At 39.1% G+C, this 20,397-nt stretch overlaps 1 protein-coding gene and 1 long non-coding RNA gene across 8 annotated transcripts; one reads left to right on the top strand and one right to left on the bottom strand.

Annotated features, from left to right (window-relative positions):
- Positions 1–285: 285 nt before the first annotated feature.
- LOC128888333 (cystinosin homolog) lies at positions 286–19,783 on the top strand. 7 transcript variants are annotated; one of them, XM_054145074.1, is made up of 10 exons: positions 286–475; positions 546–793; positions 15,995–16,046; positions 16,161–16,251; positions 16,331–16,516; positions 17,122–17,362; positions 17,465–17,584; positions 17,664–17,952; positions 18,022–18,124; positions 19,630–19,783. In XM_054145074.1, exons 3-10 carry the CDS (start codon positions 16,007–16,009, stop codon positions 19,709–19,711), a joined length of 1,152 nt encoding a protein of 383 aa, XP_054001049.1. In that variant the 5' UTR covers positions 286–475; positions 546–793; positions 15,995–16,006; the 3' UTR covers positions 19,712–19,783. The 7 variants fall into 7 exon arrangements, with proteins under 7 accessions (XP_054001049.1, XP_054001050.1, XP_054001054.1 ...); XM_054145075.1 differs by adding an exon at positions 1,921–2,050 and having other exon boundaries at positions 286–793; XM_054145079.1 differs by lacking the exon at positions 19,630–19,783 and adding an exon at positions 18,782–19,348 and having other exon boundaries at positions 286–793.
- Positions 13,579–20,005, bottom strand: LOC128888347 (uncharacterized). Its single transcript, XR_008460234.1, has 2 exons — positions 19,868–20,005; positions 13,579–13,761 (listed from the first exon to the last, which is right to left on the bottom strand). It is a non-coding gene; the product is annotated as an uncharacterized LOC128888347 (long non-coding RNA).
- Between the last annotated feature and the right edge of the window lie 392 nt (positions 20,006–20,397).

The raw sequence follows: 20,397 nt of genomic DNA, 5'->3' as shown, positions 1-20,397 counted from the left end.
TTCATTAGTACATAAAGTATCGAGGAATAAGGTATCAACATGGTTAAAAATAACATGCTGTTTACCCAATGTGATGCCCAATCCGACGTTCTTCAGATGCAATCGACTTCCAAGCATTGTTTTCATCCAGGTAAGCACGTGTTAAGAAAAAAGTGGCGGAAGAGAGACGATCTTTTCACATCGTGAAATCGAACGCGACACCGGACAGGAAGAGGGGGGAAGAGTCTTCCCGAGGGAGGGGGAGAGCTCTTTAGAACAGATTTATACGTAGGCTCGAGAGGCTCGCGCTAGCCATTTGCGAACCGTGTTCGCCAATGTGGTATCAGCGCCGCTATCGTCCAACGATCGTCGAAGGAAAAAAGGAACCGTCCGCCTTTCACCTGCAATAAACTCTGCTCGAGACATTGGCTCGTGCTAGTCGCTCCTGGAGAACTGCTCGCGTTGGTTCGAATCGAGCGGTGTTTGGTGAAGCACGGTGAGTTTCGATCCACGAATCCCGATCGATGCAGTCTCGATCGTGACGAGGTGCGATTCCGTTTTGGCAGGAGAGCAACAGCGCAAACGCGGAAGAGAGGAACTGATGTTGGCGTCAAACCGGATGAAATACCAGGGACGAACCAGCGATAGTCTCGCTGGAAGTTCAAGGCTGAAGCCGTGAGAAGGTGATAACGTTCGACAAACTGGATCCGCTGGACTTTGGCAAGCTAGGCGTAGAGAGTGCGTGCTCGCCTGGATGAAGCTGTATCGAATGACCGATTCATAGACCTGTTCGCGCGAACGTGGAAATCGGCAGGTAAGGTGCACATGGTTCGAGTAACAGATCGATAAAAACGGTTCACCAGTGATATTTGTACTTGTTCCATGCCGAGTCACATAATTTGAACTTCGATATTTATTTTGCGAGTACCTATACAAAAATTTTGCTTGCTTTCATTAAGGAATTATGTCCTCTCTTTCAAACCGGAAACGCGAACGCATGTTTCGATAAATTTTGGAAGCTCTGGCATTGCCAAACTGAACAATAACACACGTTCATGAATCAAGCTTAAAGTATAATCGCCGTGGCTACCTAACGTACACATTAATCGTTTAAGCATAAATTCGGAAACGAATGGATACACTAGGAAAATGTCCTATTGTTTTGCGTCATATTTATTCGAAAAATTTTCGTTGGAATATTCTAAAAGGACCGCGGAGCTATGGTCGAAACGTAGGCGTATTCAAATATCCACGATAATGTGAGTCATCTCGGTATCTGATAATACGATTATTAACGATAACAATAACGAATCGATCCCCATCGAGAAGAGAGTTTTATATATTTCCTTAAAAAATGAACGTACGCCCGTGGAAAATTTCGAATGTCTAGGTTTTACGCCTTTTGGCTCGATAAATCCTAAAAATCGGGGGAAAAGTGACGTTTCAAATGAGAACACCCCTTTCAACCGCGGTCAAACGAGAGACTAGTATTTTTTTCGTATTCTGCGAAACATGAAAACGGGAAACGGTGACGGACAATGAATTTTAAATTTGACCGTTAAAATGGTTACCAGGGATTGCAACCGTTGTCCAATCCGAGAGAAACCCGGCTTCCCAACGTGCAAAGTTAGCGCAACCCGTAGTTTCGCGAACATTTTTCAAAAATGTATAGGAACAGGTTATGCGAGGGCAGAAAAGAATATTAAATATTACTACGCTGCCGAATCAATTGTTTTTCGTCAAAGAAAATTCGTCCAACGTTCCTTGAAATTTATCAAATTCCTCTGACGCTATTGGCTGTAAAGTTCACGGACCGACGAGTGCAGAAATCATGGAGAAAATGACCGTGATCGGGATAAAAATTGCGCACAAGAATTAAATCGTTTTTGTTCCGTTCTGCGTCGTCCTCGGCGAGTTTTAATGGAAAGCTCGTTCTTGCAGGTGGCTCGAAACGGGAGAAAAGAGATTTTTAAAGCGTAGAGAGAGAGAGATTGGACGTCTCTGTATCGGATTCGCTTACGGTAGGCTTTAACTGTCACCCGATCCCTTGCGGCCAAACGAAATTCGACAAGTGAGTGAGCGAAGCCGGGGTACAATTTATCCGTAAATCATGATCTAATAAAACTCGGACGAAACCTTCGACAAACACGCGCAAGTTTAACCCCTCCAGGTACCGTGCACGGTGCACGTAAAGTTCATCAAGCCAAGGAACAATCGTATTTCAGTCCGAGCACAGATGTAACCTCTATCGATCGTAACGTGTTCTTATCATCGACGATTTATAGTAGTCTTCTTTTTCTTTTTCTTAAATTTAGATTAAATTCACCTGAAACTCCACGATACACAATATTCACATTCGTTAATGACTTTCAAATTTTTCGGTTTGCTAACATATACATTATCTTAAACTCCTTCGACTTATCTACCGATCGAACTGGATAATGAGATAAACAACGAATAATAGAAAATACCTCGTGAAAACACATGACACAACAAGAATAAAATACGAAAAGATTAAAGCCAAGTGTCCGTTATTGCTCATAGTGGGTGGCCGCGTCAAGAAAAATTTATGACACGGGTAGCAAATTATTTCCTTCGTTTTTATCGCGGTGTCAAGCAGAAGAGTGTAAAAAATCGATTCGATCGACAACAATTCGGAACGAGGTTGTCCCGCCGTTCCCGTCGGCTCTGACACAATATAATTTCCGTGAAACTGGCCGTGAAATCGAAATCGATTCGGCACTCGTCGGCTGCCGAGGAAACGGGGACGACGAATACGAAAGTCATCGACACGTTTCTACGGGCGCACACGCCCACGGGGAAAACGCTGGCGAACGTCGTTGACAGCTTTCGTAAGCGGAATACTTTGCGAGCTGCAGCCAGAGACAGGAGTTTCTTGAACTACGACCACCGTATTTTCGATTTCGCGGCAACCGAACGCTACCCGGACGGGACGGCATTGAGAACCACGGAGGAACGGTAAACGGCACTGAAACCTATATAAGGGATTATTTTGTCGACAAAGAGTTCATCTATCGCTAGCGTGCGCTACTTATCACTGTTAAACAATCATTGACCGGTTTTTACTTTATCGCGTTGATAAGGAACTCATTAGACACGCAACTACGAAATTTGATTTCGTCGTTATTATTCACGTAAGGACACTTTGACTAGATGACGCGTAAGTGCAAATACAGAATTAGGATAGAATGTTTATTTTGTTTAGTTGTCTAAACAGGTAGCAATCCTCTCGTTCTAAAACTGGAATGGACTATAAAATAAACTTGTCGAAGGTACACGAGCTAATTAAATGAAATTCGCGAGAATTGAACCCCTCCTGTTAATAACAATTAATATTATCCGTGAAATCCTAGAGATTACTGAACGTGCTTTGATATTCCTGGAATACACATTATTAAATTATACTGACTGCATTCTGCCAGGAATAAAATTAACCAAACCGGAAGAGACTTTCAAGCAATTCCAGGAGGATGCAGGATGATTGTACTTTCAGTAGAATCGGTATAATTTTCGATTGCTCGGCAGATTTAATCGACGATCGCGAATAGTACTCGTTTCTGTTCGAAAATTAGAACGCTGAGATTGAATTATTCACAAATGTGATGGATCGAGAGGTGAACCAAGTACGTTGAAATAAAGTCGCGAACGTCGCGAGAGAATACGTTGCAAACCTCGTGGCAATCGCGACAGTTTACGCAGTACAATGCACGTAACGACATTACATGAAACGATGCTTAACTCATGTCGTAGAAAATTGTCCTCGTGTTCGTTAAAGTCGTCGAGGTCGCCGGAAACGCGGATTGCTACCACTAACAACGGTTAATTTATACAATTTATGCACAGATAATGTCACTTTCTTGCTTTTCAGTCGGTCCTTCTCAAAAAATGAACAATTTTTAAGAAAAATTATTCTAATAGAGACTTGTCGATTAGTTTTTTTGCACGAGTCTAGATTCCTGAAGAGTCGCGTTACGATTCATTCTAAATGAAATTTCTCTTTGCATTGGTCAAAGACTATTATCAATCAGCAATTTATGTTCTAACAATAAGCAGAGGTGAGCCGACCATAAAATTCTCTTTCTTGGAATACAAAAGCAACGATTTTTTTCATGCCAAGCTTAATTGACGGATATCGACAGGCAACGTCTTACTTTCCGCATCTCATCGTTAAGTTTTAGCGCGCTAGTTGACGCAACGATTCGCGTAAAACGATAAATCATTTAATTCGGAAAAAGGATCGATCAATGGCGTCGCCGCGAGCCCTCGTCCATTAAAACCGCTCAAGATTAATTGCCACGAAGAAGTCTCACGGTAATTATCGATTGTTAGTTCGCGATCGTTATCGACGGCACAATTCTTTCAATTTATAACGAGCAAGGAAAAAGCTGCGAGTAACTTTGCTAAATACAGCTAACGCATTATCAGAATGTATCGCCATATCTACATCAACGGAAACGTTTTTATCGGCTAATTATTTATTGCGAGATAAACGTGGCTCAGTCTATTACCGTTACAGAAAATCTTGTTAATTCTCGGTTATTAGAGACTGCGATGGGTAAAATTTCAAAATTAAATCAATCTAGTATTAACATTTGTAATCGTTCCATTACACTGCGATTCAAATTTTCCTTTTCACTTAAAGTTGTTTATCTTCGATTCGTTATTCTAAATTTCTATCCAGATAAGAATTTTGCGTATCTCTGATTAGGCAAAAATGACCTGGATTAAGCGACGATTTTAATTAATTAACCGGAAGCTAGCACCTGAAGATAACAAAATTTACGTCAGCTAGAAGTTACCGAATTGTTCCCGGAGAACAAAGTAAATTATTCCATCGCTTCTCCGCCTTGTTCCCAAGACTAACAAGAAGTTTCTCTGTTCCTAATCCTAATAACACATCGTACCTCGAGGTTTTCATGGACACCGGACACGCTGGCTAACACCTAGTATTAATAATGTACGCGATTTCGACGTGACGCATCGTAACATTTAGCGTTTATCTTGTATGTTTTGCACAAGATTTAAAAAAAAAACTCTCAGACTACTGAGAAACCGTCAACTGGCCTGCCAGATCGCATCGCGAAAAATAATTGATCCAAAATGAGTTCGAGTCATGCTAGTTCTCGTGTCTGTGGTACAATCGTTTAAAACAATTAAATCTACTGCGACGTGCGCGACGAATTGCTCCTAGGTAATGTCATAAATGAAATAAAAAAATTGAATTTCAGTATCTCACAGAGATTCGTGGATGACGAGGTTTATAGCCATCTGTAGTTGATCTTACTAGACAATAAAGTAATTCTCGCTAATCTTGTTGTCGCGGCTTATCCGGCAGCTATATTTATGCGAAATGCTCTTACGCATCCTTCATAAAACCACTTGACGGGCTTTTAATTAATTTTTCACTCGGTCGCGATAAGAGCTCAAAATTCGCTATAAAACGCAAAAATTCGTTCCAGTCGATTAGAACAGGGTTAGTAGGAACCGAACGATTGAATAAATTCTTGCATAATCGCGTTATCGAGCTTTTTACTTTGTACGGATAATTTTATTCGATTTCAATGGCTAGAATTCGCTGCGGAGAAATCTGGAATTAACGCTGCTTTTAATCCTGAAAATGACGGGTGCAGATCCTCGCTTGTACTGATCTAGCACACCATGAAATATTAACAAAATATATATTTTTCACTTTTTGTAATTTCATTCGATTTATTGGAAAAATTTAAAAGTCGATTCTTCTCTGCGGTGCATAAATGGATAACAGTGTTTTGAAACATAGATTTATTCGACATTTTTAACGAGAATATTTTTTACAGCATGCACACGCGTAGAATCACAAATCGAAATAATGCAATCGGTAAAAAATTCAGTCGTAGTGAAGCAATGTTAGTCACTTTACGGTAACAACAAATTCCCAGCTGAAACCTTTTTAAAACAACGCGTTAATATTTAGAACGACGAAAGGAATTTTCGAAATTCAAGGAATCTGATATCGTTCGACGAGGCGAGCGTTAATATTTTGCGTTAGCCGGGTAGATGAAGTAAATAATTGGCCATTTATTTTCCAGACCCCGGCGAGCGTTTATTAAATGCTCGAAATAATTTCGTTCGCTAAATGACAAACTAACGCGTCCTCGGTCGACAGTTTTATTGGGATACGGATTTTTCACGAACTTTCGTTGCAAATTTTTATCCTCTGCCGTTGCAAAATGTTCACGAATAATGATAAAAGCATGTCGAAGAACGAGCTTATAATCAGGCAAGCTTGGAGTCTCAACAACGTTCCACTTTTTTCCCCTCGGTACGGAATTAAAAATGTAAACCTCAAACTCGACGGAGTTGCGAAACAAATTTGCAGAGATGCGAGGTATTTCGAAATTAAAAATGGCCCCTTTCCAGAACGTTTCGCGTCCTCGTAATTTTTGTGTTATTTTGAAAAAAAAAAAGAATATGTTACCTTGCGTCTCTAACACGTTTGACCTAAGTAAAGTAAGAGTAAAGCAAGCTAAAGGGACTTATGATTACGCGCTCGTGAATCTGCAAGGTAGAAATTAAAAATCATTTGAGCCATTAAATTATAAAAGAGAGACGGATCCTTGATGCCATCAACGGTATAATATTTTACGTTCTCGATTCGCGAAACACATCGAAATCGTTTCGGGTGGTCCGCTTTATCTTCGGGATACTACGTAATTACAGTAAAAGAAAAAAATGCAAATGAAAGATAAGGACGCGAAGAAAGCATTCTGCATATTATTACATAATTACATAATTACATATTACATAATCCGTTCCCGTTACATATATCAATTTGAATTACTCTTATTGCAAGATATACGTCAGAGAGTATCTAATCATTTTGAGCCTCCAACTCTTATTTTAAAATATGTATCTCTGTTCTCTTCTTGCGTTTTGTACTCGCGACGTTACCTTCAATTTCGAAGATGTCAGGTATTACATTTTATTTTAATATTTTCGTTCACTTTTATTTGTTTTCTCGATATCCACAGTTTCCATCTCAACAAAAATTCTGCAATTCGGCTAATCAATTATTCGAAGCTCGAATCATTAACGAGGAACGCCTAACGCGTAAATAATTGACGCGGTTTGACACAACGGGTACGCGTTCGGATCCCGTTTCGAGACAGTTTCGCGATTAGGGTCGCCGCAAGAGGCACAAGCACAATGAGCGATTCTTTATCAAGCAGCACGTGCCAGCCAATGACCTGGAGGCTTTCGTCCGAACGAAAGAGGTCGTTTAAAAATCGAGACGCTCGATCAGCCGACCTATCGACTCTTTCAATTGTTAATAACGAGGAAAGCTTTTTTATGTTGTTTGTTTAACCGTACATACGCCTGGGGCACTCAACCGATAGCCCGCAGCTGCTCGAACCATCTCGATATTGAGTTTTCCAGTTCCTCCGGTTAGAAACAGCGCGGACGGGCCCGTCTTTTTATTCTCTTTGTCATCGAAAAACCTAAATAATCATCGAGACACGTCTGACAAGTTTCGAGAGCGAGCTGGCGACTGGATTTGCGATCTAATTTCAATCGAGAAGAACGTATCCACGTAACTTCGATTTACTGGAATAAATTCAGCTATGTATCGAAGATGGATCTTAAATTAACCCTTTTACGGGAAGATTTTTCCTAGAAATTCTAAGTGGCGTAGACAAAACGAAACTTCTTTATATTTACAGTTTATTCATACTACGTCTACTTTCAGAGACAAAAATTAAAATCTTAGAAGACCTGTTTTCCTGAAATTCAATTTTTGCAACGAACTTCTAACTTTTCGATTTTTATTTGCAAAACTAAGTGTCCTATGAATAAATTGAAAATATAAAAAAGTTTCTTCTCATCATTCCCTGTAAGCTGATATTTTTTTTTAAATTGATTCAACGAATATAAACATTTCTCTGAATCCATTTCTCGAGGGCGTACAAATACGCCTTTCGCAGTCAAAGGGTTAAACGTGGTTGTCGCCAGACAATGAGTTCTAACATTCTTGTCTTCAATGTTCGCCACGTCGCCCCCTATCCAAAGGGAAACTTCTTTTCCTGGAGTGCGTTCGAACCGTTCCAGTCGATTTCCAATGTAAATTCGCCAGCTCGTGGCGGCAGTTTGGCTCGGTTTGCGGATTCGGTTCCTATCGAATATTAATGCTCAGTGCACGGGCTGCGTTTGACCCTTTCTTGAGACCCGATTTTACGAGAGACTGCACCCTCGAAAACAACAAGAACGATACTAGGGGTTGGTGTCACCGTTTCGATCCAGTTTTTCGCAAGAAAACCGTCCACGGAACGTACACGCTTCACCAACAAACTTTCTTTCCTTCTTGCTGGCCCTCTTTGGCCCCCTTTCTCTTGACTGTCGGAAGTAAACCGCTCCGGCGCTCCCACCCCGAAAAACTGTCGCAGGGCCAAGCGAAAATAGATTTTTGGAACTGTTGGCGGTGACAGAGTTCTCTCGCGGCCTTGTTCGAAAACTTAATTACTAGACGAAGAAAGTTCGACAACGGGGAAATTTATTCTTCGTTATTAGAATCGTTCGGCGCGCTGTCGAACCGGACACGAATTTACCGCCCCTGGGATTTATGGCTGGTGTCATTCGTCTTGCGGTAAGCTTCTCGCGAAAGCTCCTAACCTAGGTAATTCCTCGACCTCCTTACATTGTAATTATTTTCTCGCTCCGTTATCAGTTGAATCTAAACTTGTAACATCTGTATCCTTTAGAAGATATCATTTCTAACGTTCACGCGAAAGTCTGGGAATATGTATTCCGTTTGTGTTTACTCTGTGGAACGTGTTCGCTTCGCGCATAGCTTGTTACAGGAGGAACAAAATATCGAAATGAAATCGTTGGTTCGACGGATATTATTGCTCGCAATGGGAGCGTCAGGTCCCAGCAGCTACGGAAAAGGAGGTGTCGCATTAATATTCTATAAGGATCGAGTTCGCGAAATAGGTGAGACCGGTGGAACGAAGCCCGAGAATTTCCATTGGAGTTCGAGTCGAACGATGCAAATAAAAGCCGAAGTTGAAAAGCTATAGAGTATGTCTGATGACAGGCGAGGATTTAACGCGAGCGCAAAACACCCGACTCGTCGCTGGAAAAATATCGTTGGGCAAACAGAACGAGAAATTCGAGAATGTTTCATTAATCGAACCCCGTGATGAAAAATGAGCTCGTGGGTAATACACAATGATTTGTGCAACTGGAATTAAAAATACGAAGGGAAACCTTCGTAATGGTCGCGAATGTTTACAAGCTTCTTTCTGTTCGGTTTAATTCAGAGTTGGCTACGTTTCTATTCGAACGAAGCTTCATTTATTACCTGTGAACAATATCGTATTTATTCGCGAGCTTGAGGAAAATCGTTTCGAACGAAAATATTTCGGAGTACATCGTTGTTCGGGTGATTATTCGAAGACGGATTTATTTCGTTTATTTATATGTTTCGAACGATCCGTTAAAAAATCATTGCGAAAGTAAATGTATTAATTATCGTCTGGATGTACTGCGAGTGAAAAAGAATAGCTTCGAAATATTCTTCTACCGAATAAGTAGAATGTGAACGGCCGACTATTATGTCCAGTCGAGCACAAGGAACCTTGTTCTACTGAGTAAGTAGAATGTGAACGGCTGACTGTAATACACAGCCCAACTATCACGGAAGATCTAATCCTTCTCCGCGGAATAAAAACGAAATTCTGTTGCTATTATTAATTATCGATACTCATTATTCAAAACACGAATATCGAGTACCTAGAGGGACATTTCACAGTCTCGAATGGAACTTGTGTGTAGCGCAGTAGTCTCGGGAAAGATCGTATCGGATAACAGGAAAACGGTTCTGCCTATCAATGATACGATAAAATCCGATTGCGAAACGATCGTATTCATTATGCACAATTTTGAAATGTTCCCCGTGCAAAGTTGTCGGTAATCGTCGTTCCACATGAACGATATTCTGTTACGTGTTTGCGCGAGTCAGGCGTGCATGCTTGTTCGTGTAAAAAAAAAAAAAAAAGAAGAATAAAAGTAGGAAGTCCTGATAAAGTCATGAATAGAGAGGTCATAAAAAATTCCTCGATATTGGATAACGACGACCGAACCGTGTATTTCAGGCCAGGCACTATCGATCCCCCGACTGACAAAAGAGTACGACGACACTGTCTCGGGTATTTAAAATCGTTTAACTGCCAACTAATTGTGCTAATAATTCCGCTGACAGAATAATAGCGTCGTGCCAGTTCTGGTTCGATAAATCGCGCCTGATTCGGACCAGCCAAGCGCTGCGATCCAAAGGAATTCTGAACTCGCTCTAGATTCGCTAAACTTCCGTCCGACGAGCGCCAATTTGTCGCGAAATGAATGCGAGTTCCTCGAATATTATAATTTTCATGGCGTAAACAATTTTATCGTCGGATTTGTTCGTTACGTGGAATAATGCAGAGAAAGAGATCTTTTCTTGTTCTTCCAGATTTATTCCAAGTGCGTAACTCTTTGTTCAAACTTTTTGCGTCGTCATTCAAATCACTGCATAGGGGACATCTTCAAATGTACCAGATAAAACTGTAAATTTATCAACCAAATGACGAATAAACAATCTGTCCCCCTGTGGCCGCCTTTCACCACGTGGGATTTTTTTGAATTACCTCGTAGAGCAGTGTAACGTTCTTCCTTTTTTTAAGGGAAAAACTGAAGGTTGGCCACGAGATCCAGCGGAATAAAACCGATCCCACGGATGTGTTTCTTCGCGTCCCAATTAGCCAGGGACGCGGCTGAACGTCCATTCGACTGCGTGCGATTAAGTAATTGCCGGCGATAAGAAATTAGCATGGAACGGGCATTACGTTGCCCGATCCAGCCGGCAAAGTTAATCTTTAATTTATGCTAACCGTTATTACCTGGCCGACTAGCCTTTAATACAGCTCGCGCAAAACTGTTCGCGAAATTGTTTCCAGGATGAAAGGGATAATGCAACCGGGCGAAAGATAACGCGGCCGAACACGTCGCATGAAAAATGTTTAATAACACGTCTGCAAGAGAAATCAGTCGACTTTGACAAACCGATGCGCACTGGTCACGGTTCTACAGAGAGTTTCGCGAATGGTGGTCGTAACCTCGGGAATTTAACACATGTGCGTGGAAGATTCTTTTTAGTATGCTCTGTGTATTATTAGACTCTATGTTTCGCTTTATAAAATTTACTTGGGATTTCTGGAATTTTTCAATAGATTTTCTTCAGCTATTTATAACCATCGTATCTCGTGTACAATCTTAGCTATTTGTAAACGCTTTCGTAGCACTATATCGTTATATGGTCCGATGATAAGAAGTTCTCGTATCGGAATGCAAGGTGAGCTTCTTATGAAAAAAGAAAAAAAGGAAATCCGACAAAGTGAATCCCACATCATTTATCTAATAATAATAGCATTTTTATTGCGTATAGATATTTTCTTTGCTACTTTTTCATCGAAGATACAGGCACATTTCGTGAATCGTTCTGTATAATTGACAGACCTTTCATGTAAACGATTGCGCGCCGAAAACTGCTGGCAATATCGATTCCCCAATAACGAAGATACCGGAACCGAAATGCTGTGGTAATCGACAAATAAGAAAATTGGTCAAGGCTCGAGGTAATCAATCGTCGACGAAATTATGTTTCTCCCTCCATTCATTTGCATCTTTGATACACGTACGACGTACAGTACCAGCTGTAATTATTCGAACAACTCTGCGCGTCGGTGAAAGCGGAGATCATATTTTTACAACGAACGGAAATTTTTCAACTTTCATTTTCTCACATTAGAAAATTCATATTCCGAGAGACGAATACTAACATTCTCTGTCCACCTCTTTCGGGTCAATTTACTTGATTTTCTCTAACTGTTATCAATAGCCACCTTGAAACTTGTGCGTTAATTTAAAGAACATTTGTGTAACCGAAATATGCGTTACACTATAGTTCGCATAACGATGAGCCTTACTATATGCACGCGTTTATCTAGAATCCCCCCATGCTGGTTTAATCGCCGTACATAATATAATGTTTATATAAATAATATCAGCAGTCCGTGTAATTCATGGATGTAGGCGTAGACTCCATTTTTTGTCTGGTGTTTTCTTATCGCAGTGGTTCCCAATCCCCTCGAACACGCCGGGTAAACCGTCGAATTAAAAGTATATATCTATTTTTTTCGCAATTGTCTTCACGGGCCCTGAGCTGTCTCCCACGCATCCGTCACCGCGGTATCAGTCGTCCGTTATCGCTTGTCTATTCCGTTTCAATACGTCAAACAGTTTCCGCAATCGCGGTGGAACTTCACCGACACTTGACCCATTATAGTGTATTGAGTTTATCGAGGAACACATAATTGCTCGACAGCCACGAAAAAGGCTTAGATAACGAATCAGCGTGGCCTGACGTAAGAGATGCTCATTCTCCATCTTCTTCGCAAGAAAAGAAACGAAGTACATTTCTCGTATAATTTCAGCAATAAATTAGTCAGCTGTGACGTCCTTTCTTTAAAGAGGTATAGTCGTACAGAGTAAGTGACTCGGTTAAAATATTGACGAATATAGTCGTCGAACACAGCTGAATGGTTAATAAGCTCGAGTACGAAGCTCTAGAATCTAATAACCTCCTAGAACCTACAGCCCACCTGTAGATAACACCGATATGGATTATGGGGACTCCTCTGTATCGAAGAGCTTTAAAGTCTGCCGAACTTTCGAATCTATCGGAACAACGGAATATATGCTATCACCATTCTCGCGATACTCGCGAACCGTGTCGTATCCGTTTACTCGGAATCGCTGAGAAGATCGCCGTGGACCGTATCGTCGAAGAAAACACTTCGAGACATTCCAGAAATTTCCCAGAACGTAGCGACGGGGGTTTCCCGGATTCCCAAATCTGAAGAGAGCTCCTCGAAGAGGCATATTTCCTCGGGTATTCCGTTGGAACGATCCGACCGAATAATTTCAATGTATACCAGGCGAACGTCCTGCCAGGAACGATCTTGTTTATCCATATCGAGGACGAATTGAAAGTGATAGAAAGGACAGAAAGAAATGGGGGTCCGGGTGAAAAGATGGGAGAGGGCCATCGTCGAGGATTAGGTCCGTTCTACTCGGTCCACGGGCATGACGCAAAGGAAAATATTGGCGACGAGGAAGCCTGTATACGCCAACAAAAGCGGCAGCAGACTGCCGATCGACTTTCAGAGCTGTTTCCGTGCGAGCTTCGCGAAGGCCCCTTTGGGACGCTGAGTGCACTCGAACGTCGATCTCTCTTTCGATTTATTCTATCTCGAAATGTATATGATATAGCCAGGTCGACCCATTCCCGGCCTAAAACTTCCGATACCCTCGCGAGCAACTTGCCCGGACTGAATTTTTCGCATTGCTGAACGAGAGATATTAATATACCATCGAGGGAATTTAAGTTACTTTGATGCTTCGACTTCGTCCGAATCGAGATCCAGGAGGAAGCATTTTAGAACGTACGAAGAACCTGTTTATTTTTGGGGAGATGGTTATTAATTTTTCAAATGGTTTTTAAAAATTTGCCTTTAAGAGGGCTTGTGATCCTAAACTTCATGACCGTCCACTTTTCGTCCACTTTTCGGAAAATCAGCTTCGTCCCTCCACGGCGTGGTCACTTCGTCGATTTAGAGATTTCCTAATCTCTTTCGGTTCGGTCGAAAGTCACGCTCATGTATCACAACGATCCCAACTCTTTCGTAGCTGTAACAGATAAATAAATAGATTTGTTAGCCTAAGACGACATATTTATAAAAAAAAGCTTGTCGCGGTAATCTTTTTCTCCCAGCAATAAACAATGACGTTCGATCGTTCGTGCACGCATTTAAACATTCCGGGGCTTTGGCGATAAGAGGACTCCAAGAAAAAATTCAATCGATTTCGCCGCAATTCGTTATTTTTCTTGGTAACGGTTCTCGCGTTTCATTGTTCCCGGTCGGTTTCTTATCATTGTGAAAACAAGCGAATAAACGTACGTGAGAAACAGGAACTATAAGCAGGAAACGTTTACAGTTTTGAACGAATGGAACTTCCATTTGCATTGACCGATACGAACAACAAAGGGGAACGTGAGTAATCGGTTGATAAAGCCGCGGAAAATTTGAAGCCAAAGGAAAATCCCCGACTTGCCAGGCTCTCGTACGAATGTATTTACGTTTACAAAGCAATTAATCGATACGAGTTCTATCCGAAAAGAGACTCGAGACTGTAACGAAACGAACTGATTTGAAATGATTCGAAAAATCTGTTCCCTTTGAATGGCCCATTTAATCGAAAAAAGATATATGTATCTACGAAAGAATAAATTCTCCCTCTCTCCTATCTGATATCAAATGCAATTAAGTAATGTTTTCAAGCGATATCAATATTTACTTTCATGACTAATTTCCATAATGTATATCATGAGTCTATCAGGAGCACTGGGACAATTAATAGGACGAGGAAGAATATGATAAAGATTACAAAACAGAAAAAGAGAACCTCGGAATAGTAAAACATTGCATATCAAAACGATAACCACGACGTTGTGGAACCAGTTAATGGCGTCGCGTTGTCCTGCAATTTACATGCAAATATCTCGTTGCGAGCCTGAGAAACTCTACGAGCTCTTTTTCGCCTAAATAATACCATGGAGAAATTTATATCCGACTAATTTTGCAACTTCTGGAGGACATCGAGAACGGACTCGCGTAAATCAGTGGTTGCCAAATGTTTTCTTTTAACAGTGTCCATTAATTAAGTACAAAGTTATATACTCATTTTCCTCGGCCTCTAATCCTATTTACCTAAGGTCGATTTACCATCGACCTTCTGTCAAATAAACGCGATGTTATCAAACTTAGGGTACACGTAACTCCAAAAACTAAACGTACTAGAGAATCGTGGGTTGCGACATTCTTCATCTAATAATATATGTTAAATAAAAAGACGTTCAAATCGCGACGCCACGGAAATCGTAATCGTCCCAATCCTTGACACTCTAATCCAGGAATCCGATTTAAATGAAGAAATTCTTTCGGAAACCCCGGTGGGGCCATGCTTCGTCACGCTCCTGGTCGTGATGCATCCTTTACGCCGGGAATACCCAGCAATAATGTAAACAGACAGCGCGTGCTTTTGTATTCGTTTGCACGAAGGCTCCATCGATTTTTTTTTTTTACGCCGTGTAACGCGTTAATTGTGCGATGCCAGAGCTCGGAAACGAGTCAAGGCACGCACAAAATGTCGAAGACATCAAAAACGTGAGCTCTTATCGTTTCTAACGCCCCACGACGTGTTCCATCGAGGTCGTTGTGCTTACGAGGTTAAGTTCGATTGATACTCCCTGTGTCTTTTCACGAGAATCGCTTTTGTACTCTACGCAAGGCGAACGGATCGCACGAAAGCATGGCAACGCGTCTCGTAATTGTCAATGAATCAATGGGAGGTATCCGACGGCAACGTACGATCGCCTCTGTGATATAGATATCGATCTACGCGAATGACAGCTCGTGAATAGGCTGACAGATCCGTCGCTCCGGTATCAATGGCATGCATCCGGCAAAGTGCGCGACACTTCATAAGACTTCCTTGTTTTTTTTCCCGCGTTAAGCGGTCAAAGCCTTCAGAAGGTAGAAGATTTCTCTTCTGAATAGATGTGCACTGTCGAACCGCGATTACTGAAACTAGTTTAACACTTTAACTGCCGCGTGTGCTTTTGTCATGACGCGTTACGTCTGAATGACGCGTACAGCGAGTCTAGTTACGCGGTAGTGGCCACCACTTGTGCTTTTGTAAATATTTTGTATCTATTCGCATGTGAAATAAGGTTTATCTATGATGTTCCCTTTACCCAAAAGAGTCGGTGCATGTGAATCTGCTTGACATGTTCGTTGACAGTATGTTTATATTTGATACTTTGCTCGGGAATGATAAAGAACTACTTTGTTCATTTCAGAAACGATCGAGAATGGCTTCTCTCTGGTATATCGGAATTTTTGCAGCGTTAGGTAAGTTAGTATGCAACGTCTTAAATGATAAAATTAATTCGGTGAAAGAATTTGAATTATATTGTACTTTTTTGGATGGTAGTCCATATATCGTAGAGCATGACATTTTTTTAGTTGTAGGACAAGTATGGGCAGACTTACAAGTTTCGTCTCAAGACCTAAAAGTTCACCTTGACGCTCAAAAGTCATTTACTCTGTGCCTGACGTAAGTGGCGGCTTAATGTTTTAATTGCAATTGATGCAAACACAAATGACAATGCTTTAAATGCAATTACTGTTTGCAGGAAGAATCTATCTGGAGCTGCATCTGTGTTGATAAACGTGCAACATCCAGATTTATTATCCACTGATCCTGTTACTTTTAATATCAGTGAGAATGATATTAAGAGCCAGTGGAATATATCTGTAAAGGGCCTTAATGCAGGACATTCCATTGTTAGTGCTAATGTCACACCTTATAATATAACGGAGTAAGTATATAGAAGTAATAAATTAGGAAAAAGAATAAATTCTCCCTCTCTCCTATCTGATATCAAATGCAATTGTGTAATGTTTTCAAGCGATATCAATATTTACTTTCATGACTAATTTCCAAAAGATTCTGATCAGTCTTACATTCACTAGCATCCACTGCCAGTTATTTGCAGAGATAGCCTCCTGACCTGTACTTGTCATCGGATCTTAAACTTAAAGTTCACTCAGTCTGTGTTCAGATTTTGAGCAGTCTACTTCCTGCTCTAACTAGAATGTATCGAATTAGTTATTAGTAACGAATGTATTAATTAATTTACAAGTTTTACATAAAAAGTGATTTAGTGTAATTGTTGTTGAAGTTCTACCGTGCTCCAAAATATATGCTGTGAGATTTAAAAATAATCGAAATATTATCGAAGTAATTAAAATTAGAGAATAATGACATTTTTTAAAGTGATCGTGATTCCTCAAGATCAGTTAGACAAAGTTGATTTAAAGTAAGAAGTGATTACGAAGTTGTACTTTTTACGATAGCGCGTACGTTACGATCTCCGTTTTACGCTCGCCGTTTATTAACGAGTCTCTTTTTTCGTGTTTTCAGTTTTTCACAAGCATTTGTTAGAGTTACTATAGAAAAGTCGGACACTCTTTATCATATAAGTGCTGTAGTTGGATGGATATACTTTTTAGCATGGAGTGTAAGTTTCTATCCACAGATATACAGCAATTACAGACGGAAAAGTGTTGTAGGATTAAATTTCGATTATTTATCGTTAAATTTGGTCGGTTTTATTATGTATGCCCTGTTTAATTGTGGTCTATTTTGGATACCAGAAATAGAGGTATGTTAAATGATAACTGTAATTGATATATATATATTTTTTTAATGTACTATATTATTTGTAATCGTATCACAAGTATTAATTCGCAACTACATTTTTCAGATTGAATATTTTAAGCGATATCCGAAAGGTTTAAATCCTGTGCAAGTGAATGATATATTTTTCTCTTTGCATGCAGTATTTGCTACTGTGATAACTATCGTTCAATGCTTTTATTACGAGGTAAATAATTCGAAATCTATTCGATCAAAAATGTTGATAAATAAAAAAACAAGTATTAACGAGATTATTAATTTTTCAGGCAGGTACTCAAAGAGTATCTACAACCGCACGTATTATTCACGGAATATTTGCAGTCATTGTACTAGTTTCTATAATACTAGCTGGCACAGAAACGCTAGCGTGGCTCGATTTCCTATATTATTGTAGTTACATTAAATTGTGTATAACATTAATCAAATACGTTCCACAAGCATTTTACAATTATAAAAGAAAATCCACAGTTGGTTGGAGCATAGGAAATATATTTTTAGATTTTACCGGTGGTGTTTTGTCGATGCTGCAGATGATACTGAATGCATACAATTATGGTAATATATATGGAATAGACATATAACGAGACGAAGTTCTTAAATAATCGATGACAATTTTCTTTTTAGATGATTGGGAAAGTATTTTTGGAGACCCAACGAAATTCGGTCTGGGATTCTTTTCAGTTGCATTTGATATATTTTTCATTATACAACATTACATTTTGTATTGGTACGTATATTTCCTCTCTACTACTTATCATCTGTCATTTTTCATCTAACACTGCTTGCCTCACACATTTACAGAATTATGTATAACACGAATTGTTTTTAAAGATTTTAATACTAACAAAGGAAAAAAAGCATTTGAAAAGAGCATGTTGCATGTTTTAATGTAATGTTTAATTCTTCATAAAATATTTACACAATAAACAATTTGCATAAAAATGTATATTGTACATCGATTATGTTAGTTAAAGTCTAATTAACGTTTGATTTTGTAATAACAAATTAAAATTGGAAATTTGTTTAATTTATTTTTACGAAAATGATTTTTTAGGCACACGATTACAAATGTTATGTGAATTTGGGAGCTAATACATATGTTTGTATATATGCACAAAATTTGATCGAAAACTTCACACTAATTATTTGTTAGTTGCTTAAACTCGATATAATTTAATTAATTCAGTACTTTCGCTATTGCACATAGTTCTATGTATGAGGTAGTGAAAAGTTTTAATTTTACAGATTTGTCAATGAAAAGATGATTGACCTCAGACAAAATATAAACACGTCTCATCATCAGTTTCGTTTCCAAATCATCTCATTGCTATATATTATTTTTCTTCTATATTGCACATGCTTGCAAAATCATAAATTTTTGCAGACTAGATACCCACAATGCAACAATCGATGAAACACTTCACAAACAAGAAAATTTATATAATGGAGATAAAGGGACAATAGTGAAAGATACATGTTGCTATTTATAAATATATTAAAAATGTATTAAAACTTGCAAACTTCATTCCATTTTGAATGAAGATTCAGTATTGAGTATTTAAAATGTTACAGTATATGCCTATTATCGTATTATAATAGGAAATTTACATTCCACTTAAAATGTTGATAAACAGTCACTATTGAGATTATTTTTACGGGTTTTTAAATATCTAAATGAATCTCCGTTGGTTGTTGATTATAAATAAATAAATGAAAAAAAATACTTAGATTGATAGATGTACATACGTGTAAGAATTAAATTACTGTATTTTGATTTAGCCTAACTAGTTTTGATGCAATATTCTAAATAAAAATTGTAAATATATTTTTTCGTGCCAAACAGTTACTAGGGTAATTTTAATACAAATTCAGTTTTGTTATCGATGAAAATAATGCGACTACATTATTGTGCCAAACAATGTTCTTGTAAATAAAATACATATTTAGCGTTTCTGATGTTAAGAATGAATTGACGATTGAATGCATATTAAACTTGTATGATAGCGTGGAGTAAATCAGTTATTGCATGTATGATAATGCGTGTACGTGATCTTGTGTGCGCGTGTGTATGTACGTATATTTATAAATTACTAACAATACTAATTAAACTAACATTTTGAAATGATCGAGAGCTGGGAATTCATGACATAAAGACACTTAAAACGAACAAATGTTCCCAATTTTTACTTCGAAAAAAGTGCTATATACAGATTATCGAATTCCTTTCCACAGGGATCGAAAAGAATACGTTGAAATACCTGGTAGCAATTCTGGAGACTCGCAAGAAGACGCATCCACTAGCGTATACGCTTGACTTTACATCGTTTTTTCCGACTGACTACTCAGTTATTCTTATTATAATAAAGAATGATCTATCTATCTACCATCCAAATGCGAGAAAGGACGCCATTACCGCCATCGACATCATACTTAATTCATTCGGATACATTACTTGAAATTTCGTTCTTACCAAGCAACGTAATATCCATCGACAGTGATCCTAAGGTTGTCCAAGCAGATCTTGAAACTATATTGCACTTATGCTGCGAAACGATGCACAAAATTCACTTTCTTTCCAACATTATGCACTACTATTCGCAAACTGTCGTTGAAACGATATTGAAACTGCCGTTTTCTCAAATTCGAACGATCATCGAAATTATCGAAACTTGATTCGATAAATTCGTATAGGTCGAACTGTCACGTGATCTCTTTGAACTTTCGCAGGCTGTGGATAACTTGTCGAAAAGGTGACAATGATCGGTATCGCCATCTAGCGGTGGAAGGTTTTCCAACCTACGAAGCAAGTAATTATAAATTTTGCAATTATTTACATATATACGTAGTTTAACGTAAGATGAAACATAATATATCATTAATTTGGACCTGTAGCTTTGTATTTATAATACAAAATTGGTTAAAAATTCATTTTAATTTCATGCCGGTAATCAACTCTTACTGGCACCATCGGTGGTAAAATGTCCAAGCTTGTAGTAAAAA

Source organism: Hylaeus anthracinus, unplaced genomic scaffold, assembly GCF_026225885.1.
Source record: "Hylaeus anthracinus isolate JK02 unplaced genomic scaffold, UHH_iyHylAnth1.0_haploid 11994, whole genome shotgun sequence".
Taxonomy (NCBI): domain Eukaryota; kingdom Metazoa; phylum Arthropoda; class Insecta; order Hymenoptera; family Colletidae; genus Hylaeus; species Hylaeus anthracinus.
Note: the sequence above shows the minus strand (reverse complement) of the source record. Positions and strands in the feature narration are given on the sequence as shown.

Bases quoted from the DNA above. Each gene is read 5' to 3' on its own strand.
- LOC128888333 (XM_054145074.1), top strand. From the start codon at position 16,007: ATGGCTTCTCTCTGGTATATCGGAATTTTTGCAGCGTTAG. The intron at 16,517-17,121 runs GTAAGTATATAG...TCGTGTTTTCAG, and splicing joins ACACCTTATAATATAACGGA to TTTTTCACAAGCATTTGTTA. The intron at 17,585-17,663 runs GTAAATAATTCG...TTAATTTTTCAG, and splicing joins TTCAATGCTTTTATTACGAG to GCAGGTACTCAAAGAGTATC.